Raw genomic sequence first — 8,443 nt, forward strand, 5'->3', positions numbered from 1 at the left:
CCACCAATGCCTGCTTGACAAAGACCTTGAGTGCATCGATATACAACTGGAGTGCACCAGTTGGCCAGTTAATGGTCCACAGCAGAGCAGACACATCGTACACAGCAGTGTCAGCAGTAGAGATTGAACGCTTTGAAGTAGTGATTTGGAGAGCAGTTTTCAGGTTTGACTTTTGTGATACTCGCATCATTCCAGCTGAGTCGAATAGCGCCGGAGGATAGGCAGCAAGCTCCGTGCTCAGACAGGCATCTATGGGTACTGATCGGTTGCTTGACATCAGACCTATGATCCTCGCATAGATCATTTCCTGATCATACAACTTCTTGCCACCCAATGTTACATGTTTCTTCTTGTCATGCATAGTTACAATGGGCTTTGATAATTTATCATAGAAACCTGAAGGCCAGCTTTTCCTGAACTCTTTAACCATTGTTTGGCCAATGTCCACAGCATTGTGTGCATTTATGTCTTCATGTGCCATCTCACCTGTGACAATGTTCAATAGTTTACCATTTGGATGTTGGTCGGGATCCAGTGGATCAATAGCTAATGCAAGAGTCCTCTGTATACTCGCCCTGTCCTCCTTATCAGCTGCAATTCTCTTTGCTGATTCCTCTTTGTGAAATTTAGCTATGGGAGGCTCATTATCTGACATTCTGTTGAGACTTGCACAGACCTCGCCACAAATGGCAAAGCTGAGTGCCCACTTTGTCATCTGAGTATCATTTACAGCAAGGCCTGTGGCTCCTCCTGGCCCATGGCCGAGACGCATATATGTGGACTCCATGAACTGATCTGTGAAAATTGAGTTGTTGAACCCCGGGATGAGACGAAGACCACAGTCATTCTTGAGCTCTTTCAGGCGTTCTGCAGGGAGCGACTCCATGTGGTGGATGTAGAACGAGCCATATCTCAGGTAATTGTAACAGCCTGCAGCTGCAAAATAGGGCAACATAGCTTTTACTGCTGCCAGCTGAAGTGGGAAGTCTTGCTCATGCGCTCCTCGAACGAATGCAGTCATAATAAACATTCCTTTTATCAGAGTGTCACTCCACAGCTTTGTGGTCTTGCTGCGTTTAGACCGTTCATTGAGGCAGTTGAGTAGGTCAACCATGCTTATTATTCCTGGATTCTGCTGTAGAAGATTCTGGAGCATCTCCTCTGTAAGCATTCGTAGAGCCCTGAAATTTTGAGGGTACTTTTTCCCGCTCATCATTTTGTCCACGCTGCCAAATGTTACAGAAAAAATTGATTTCAGGGCAAGAGAGAGGATGATGCAAACGGCATGAATAAAAGCCATGAGAGTGTGCATACCACCAAGTAGAGGGATGGTATTCCTGAAGTAAGAAGGAGAATGAAACAGTATGTCTACCGTGACCTTGTATAGTTGCTGATCTACAGTAAATATTAGGACCTTCTGTCCCGTCCCTGATTCACTGATCAGAGTGAGGCCTTTCTCGATTGCTGTTAGTATAGTTGAGGGGGATGCAGGAACTTTGTCGATCAAAGGGAGGTAGACCAATTTTGCCTTGGGCTTAATCACCATACCCGATTTCCGAGCTAGTTGTGTATTGTACCCACTCCACTCTGGACATGATTCAACTGTCAGTATGTCCTTCATGAATTGGTAGTCCAGTTCATCGCAGCGCTGAACGGATATTACCTGGGAACAGAGGAATGAAAGGGGTGGAATTTGATATAAGGCTTTGTCTGGTGGCATAGGAGGGTTCTTTGGGCCATCATATAGGATCCCAGGCACTTCAAAGTCCACAGATTTGTGCCGGTCCTCTATTTTCTGGCGTAAAATGGTTTGATGTTCCCCTGCAACTGGGTCTGAGCTGACAGAGTCCTCAGTTTGAGCAAGGACCATGGCCAAAGAATGGCAGAGTTTATTACAGTTTTGAGATGAGATCTCACAGTCAAAATTGTCTGCACAGCAGTGGATCAAACTGTCTCCATTAAACCTAAATTCCTCCATTTATTCTGCCACTGCAACAGCTGCTGAGTATTTCAACAATGTCACCTCATCATAGGAACAGCACACACCAAACTTATGGAGAAGAGTTGTAAGACTTTTATTTCTCCCCATTGCCACTCCAAGAGAAATCTGGAGATCAGTTGGAGACTTGTGGACCATTCCGGAAATCATATTACTAATCATGAGGGCAGGCAGAGAATCACCTAACTTTCCACTCACTTTCTCAAGCAGACTCAGTAGTGTTTCACTGACTGATTCACGAGCGATATCAACATCTATGTTGACTGTGTAGGTATTCCTCTTCTTCTTGGATGTGAAAGTCTCTTTTAGTATTTTCTGTGCAACTTTAGACAGGGCTGCATCAATTCCATCGTCGTCATCATCACGCTTCAGAATATGTAATAACTTGGTTGTTTCAGATGCAAATGCAACAATACTGGCGAGACCTGGTGAAGACAGAACTATTATAGCATCTTTGAAATAATTCTTTATCTTCTGTATGAGAATGTTTCTCTGTGTGATTGTAGTACCTCCGCTGTCTTCGTACTCCTGTTGCAGTTCAACTGAATTCCACATCTTTGCCTTATTAACAGACATTGTATCTGCCAGAGAAAGGAAAGATGGGTCTTCGGGTGCCTTGCTGTCGATGTTGTTGAAGTTGTACAGGAAATTGGTTTTACACGCGCGATGATACCTTGCATCAGCTGCATGAAGATCAGACTCAATCATAGAATCTATTCTTGTCTTGACCACATGCCCTAGTCTGTCATTTCTTTCACAGCATTTTGCGCAAATAACCTTTGTCAACTCTCTGCCATGCTTGTCAACATCAGTACGTACAAGACATGCAGGTTTGCGACGATTGCGTGGAACTTTAGCGTCATACTCACATGGTAATGTACAAATTGTAGGATTCGCACAAAAAATACAATGTATCTTGAAATCAAACTTTACACCACTCTCATCTACGGGAGCATCTGATCTCAACTGTTTGGCATGTCGAGCTTCAGTTAACTCCTCATCTCTATGCCTTTTTTCTACTCTATCTACAAGTAATTTAGAAGTATATAAAGATGCACACTTTCTGTGAATCTTTATTAAATAGTCACTCTCCAGCTGTTGGTGTAGCCCGTCACCTCTTCGTTTACTGGCTGACCGAATACTGTCAATTCGGGTTTCAGTGACGCTGACTTGGAAATCATCCCCAGCTGCTCTGCACTGACCGACTCTCCCAAATGTGCATTCCATATTAGAGGACCTAAAGAGTAGAAAAAATATATATAATGAAATCAGTAAAATCATATCCGCTTTTAAGCAATGCATCAGCAACTAAGAGTCTGTAACATATTTACAGGCGGAGTTAAATTTTCAAATTTTGCAAAAACGTGTAACTATATTTTCTTTTCTTACAGTTCAAAGTAATTATAAATTTTAGGCATTTTTTAATATTGTTAAATGGCCAATTCTTAAACATTGACTGTGACATATAAGATACAATAACAAAGATAAATGAGGAATATTTGCATTACTCTTACCTTGTAGAGTCTTGTGACATGCAAATGTGAGAACTTTACATCAAAAATATTATGCATGTACCCAGCCTGTTTGTGATATGATCTAGCAAACTCTGTTCAGGAACATAGGGATAAAGGGAAAAAACAATTGAAACTGTTGACCAACAACTTTCTGGTAGTATCTATGCGAAATATACAGACGATGCGACTCCAACACTCTGCAAAGGAACTTTTGTTTGGTAAAAGATTATACAAACCCATTCATTGATTGATGCCGTTTTTTGTTTCCAGGTTATGACCTTGACCTTGACCTCAACACTATGACCTTGACCATGAATTGCATTAGTGAAGTGGGAAATGAACGCAACACCCTAAAACATAAACTTAAGTAGCAATTGAGTTAATCAAAATTTTAAAATAACTGGCCATGTCATTTTATTGGTTTGGGGGTCAAAATTGACATAAACATTGACCTTGTACAAGTGACCTTGACCTTGAAATGCTTCGGTCACCTCACAAATCGATTCAGCAACCGAGGAAACCTATAATTTGATAGTAAAACCAACAAAATCAACCCATTAGTTGTTGAGATGTGCAAGTGGTTGTTTTGCTAGATGCGGGTGGCAGCCATTTTGCAAATACGCAAATTATAAAAATGCCACCGCCTAAATTTAATGTTATCATCCACAAATGCTGACTAGGGGTCCCAAGGATGCCAAAAATACAAAAACCTCTATGACTTGTTTTTTGAAGGGGTTTAGTTGGATTTTGCATGTTTTCCCCCTGACTACCTCCTCACTATCTCCTCGTATGTTACTTCTTCAGGCTTGGAAGGTGACACCCTCATCTCCGACCACCATGAGGACGACGCCGACCATCCAGAGGACGGAAGGAGGAGCGACGATGCCGAGAGGATACCCGGAGGAACCTCGGAGAAGGAGCTCCGACGCCGAGAGGATACCCGGAGGAACCTCGGAGGAGGAGCTGCGGCGCAGAGAGCATTCCCGGAGGAGCCTCGGAGGAGGAAGACGACGCCGACCATCCAGAGGACGGAAGGTGGAGCGACGACGCCGAGAGGATACCCGGAGGAACCTCGGAGGAGGAGCTCCGACGCCGAGAGGATACCCGGAGGAACCTCGGAGGAGGAGCTACGACGCCGAGAGCATTCCCGGAGGAGCCTCGGAGGAGGAAGACGACGCCGACCATCCAGAGGGGGAAGCTGCCACCGACCACCCTGACCTTCGTGAGGTATGCACTTGTAGCCTGTCCCAGCTGCGACACGCACCCACTCACCCGAAACCAAGCTAAGATTTTATGTGGCCTGGCGAGATAACGTTCCTTCATTCACCCTCCTCACTATCTCCTCGTATGTTACTTCTTCAGGCTTGGAAGGTGACACCCTCATCTCCGACCACCATGAGGACGACGCCGACCATCCAGAGGACGGAAGGAGGAGCGACGATGCCGAGAGGATACCCGGAGGAACCTCGGAGAAGGAGCTCCGACGCCGAGAGGATACCCGGAGGAACCTCGGAGGAGGAGCTGCGGCGCAGAGAGCATTCCCGGAGGAACCTCGGAGGAGGAGCTGCGACGCCGAGAGTATACCCGGAGGAACCTCGGAGGAGGAGCTGCGACGCGGAGAGGATACCTGGGTGAACCTCGGAGGAGGAAGACGACGCCGACCATCCAGAGGACGGAAGGAGGAGCGACGATGCCGAGAGGATACGCGGAGGAACCTCGGAGAAGGAGCTCCGACGCCGAGAGGATACCCGGAGGAACCTCGGAGGAGGAGCTGCGGCCCAGAGAGCATTCCCGGAGGAACCTCGGAGGAGGAGCTACGACGCCGAGAGCATTACCGGAGGAGCCTCGGAGGAGGAAGAGGACGCCGACCATCCAGAGGGGGAAGCTGCCACCGACCACCCTGACCTTCGTGAGGTATGCACTTGTAGCCTGTCCCAGCTGCGACACGCACCCACTCACCCGAAACCAAGCTAAGATTTTATGTGGCCTGGCGAAATAATGTTCCTTCATTCACCCTCCTCACTATATCCTCGTATGTTACTTCTTCAGACTTGGAAGGTGACACCCTCATCTCCGACCACCCTGAGGACGACGCCGACCATCCAGAGGACGGAAGGAGGAGCGACGGCGCAGAGAGCATTCCCGGAGGAACCTCGGAGGTGGAGCTACGACGCCGAGAGGATACTCGGAGGAACCTCGGAGGAGGAGCTCCGACACCGAGAGGATACCCGGAGGAACCTCGGAGGAGGAGCTGCGATGCCGAGAGCATTCCCAGAGGAACCTCGGAGGAGGAGCTGCAACGCCGAGAGCATTCCTGGAGGAACCTCGGAGGTGGAGCTACGATGCCGAGAGGATACCCGGAGGAACCTCGGAGGAGGAGCTGCGACGCCGAGAGCATTCCCGGAGGAGCTACGACGCCGAGAGCATTCCCGGAGGAACCTCGGAGGTGGAGCTACGATGCCGAGAGGATACCCGGAGGAACCTCGGAGGAGCTACAACGCCGAGAGGATACCCGGAGGAACCTCGGAGGAGGAGCTGCGACGCCGAGAGGATACCCGGAGGAACCTCGGAGGAGGAGCTGCGATGCCGAGAGCATTCCCAGAGGAACCTCGGAGGAGGAGCTGCGACGCCGAGAGCATTCCCGGAGGAACCTCGAAGGAGGAGCTACGACGCCGAGAGCATTCCTGGAGGAACCTCGGAGGTGGAGCTACGATGCCGAGAGGATACCCGGAGGAACCTCGGAGAAGGAGCTACGACGCCGAGAGGATACCCGGAGGAACCTTGGAGGAGGAGCTGCGACGCCGAGAGCATTCCCGGAGGAACCTCGAAGGAGGAGCTACGACGCCGAGAGCATTCCCGGAGGAACCTCGGAGGTGGAGCTACGATGCCGAGAGGATACCCGGAGGAACCTCGGAGGAGGAGCTGCGACGCCGAGAGGATACCCGGAGGAACCTCGGAGGAGGAGCTGCGACGCCGAGAGGATACCCGGAGGAACCTCGGAGGAGGAGCTCCGACGCCGAGTGGATACCCGGAGGAACCTCGGAGGAGGAGCTGCAACGCCGAGAGGATACCCGGAGGAACCTCGGAGGAGGAGCTGCGACGCCGAGAGTATACCCGGAGGAACCTCGGAGGAGGAGCTGCGACGCCGAGAGGATACCTGGGTGAACCTCGGAGGAGGAGCTGCGACGCCGAGAGGATACCCGGAGGAACCTCGGAGGAGGAAGACGACGCCGACCATCCAGAGGAGGAAGCTGCCACCGACCACCCTGACCTTCGTGAGGTATGCACTTGAAGCCTGTCCCAGCTGCGACACACACCCACTCATCCGAAACCACGCTAAGATTTTATGTGGCCTGGCGAAATAATGTTCCTTCATTCACCCTCCTCACTATCTCCTCGTATGTTTCTTCTTCAGGCTTGGAAGGTGACACCCTCATCTCCGACCACCATGAGGACGACGCCGACCATCCAGAGGACGGAAGGAGGAGCGACGATGCCGAGAGGATACCCGGAGGAACCTCGGAGAAGGAGCTCCGACGCCGAGAGGATACCCGGAGGAACCTCGGAGGAGGAGCTGCGGCGCAGAGAGCATTCCCGGAGGAACTTCGGAGGAGGAGCTGCGACGCCGAGAGGATACCCGGAGGAACCTCGGAGGAGGAAGACGACGCCGACCATCCAGAGGAGGAAGCTGCCACCGACCACCCTGACCTTCGTGAGGTATGCACTTGTAGCCTGTCCCAGCTGCGACACACACCCACTCACCCGAAACCACGCTAAGATTTTATGTGGCCTGGCGAAATAATGTTCCTTCATTCACCCTCCTCACTATCTCATATGTTACTTCTTCAGGCTTGGAAGGTGACACCCTCATCTCCGACCACCATGAGGACGACGCCGACCATCCAGAGGACGGAAGGAGGAGCGACGATGCCGAGAGGATACCCGGAGGAACCTCGGAGAAGGAGCTCCGTCCGACGCCGAGAGGATACCCGGAGGAACCTCGGAGGAGGAGCTGCGGCGCAGAGAGCATTCCCGGAGGAACCTCGGAGGAGGAGCTACGACGCCGAGAGCATTCCCGGAGGAGCCTCGGAGGAGGAAGACGACGCCGACCATCCAGAGGGGGAAGCTGCCACCGACCACCCTGACCTTCGTGAGGTATGCACTTGTAGCCTGTCCCAGCTGCGACACGCACCCACTCACCCGAAACCAAGCTAAGATTTTATGTGGCCTGGCGAAATAATGTTCCTTCATTCACCCTCCTCACTATCTCCTCGTATGTTACTTCTTCAGACTTGGAAGGTGACACCCTCATCTCCGACCACCCTGAGGACGACGCCGACCATCCAGAGGACGGAAGGAGGAGCGACGACGCAGAGAGCATTCCCGGAGGAACCTCGGAGGTGGAGCTACGACGCCGAGAGGATACTCGGAGGAACCTCGGAGGAGGAGCTCCGACGCCGAGAGGATACCCGGAGGAACCTCGGAGGAGGAGCTGCGATGCCGAGAGCATTCCCAGAGGAACCTCGGAGGAGGAGCTGCGACGCCGAGAGGATTCCCGGAGGAACCTCGGAGAAGGAGCTACGACGCCGAGAGCATTCCTGGAGGAGCTACGACGCCGAGAGCATTCCCGGAGGAACCTCGGAGGTGGAGCTACGATGCCGAGAGGATACCCGGAGGAACCTCGGAGGAGCTACGACGCCGAGAGGATACCCGGAGGAACCTCGGAGGAGGAGCTGCGACGCCGAGAGGATACCCGGAGGAACCTCGGAGGAGGAGCTGCGATGCCGAGAGCATTCCCAGAGGAACCTCGGAGGAGGAGCTGCGACGCCGAGAGCATTCCCGGAGGAAACTCGAAGGAGGAGCTACGACGCCGAGAGCATTCCTGGAGGAACCTCGGAGGTGGAGCTACGATGCCGAGAGGATACCCGGA

At 51.6% G+C, this 8,443-nt stretch overlaps 1 protein-coding gene across 1 annotated transcript; it reads right to left on the reverse strand.

Moving 5' to 3' along the window:
• Nucleotides 1–1,978: 1,978 nt before the first annotated feature.
• LOC137426286 (uncharacterized) lies at nt 1,979–3,596 on the reverse strand. The gene is made up of 2 exons (XM_078785188.1): nt 3,514–3,596; nt 1,979–3,236 (listed from the first exon to the last, which is right to left on the reverse strand). The coding sequence occupies exons 1-2, from the start codon at nt 3,531–3,533 to the stop codon at nt 1,979–1,981; spliced, it is 1,278 nt and encodes a 425-aa protein (XP_078641314.1). The 5' UTR covers nt 3,534–3,596.
• Nucleotides 3,597–8,443: the final 4,847 nt, after the last annotated feature.

This window comes from Myxine glutinosa, chromosome 10 (assembly GCF_964187855.1).
Source record: "Myxine glutinosa chromosome 10, kmMyxGlut1.1, whole genome shotgun sequence".
NCBI classification, from domain to species: domain Eukaryota; kingdom Metazoa; phylum Chordata; class Myxini; order Myxiniformes; family Myxinidae; genus Myxine; species Myxine glutinosa.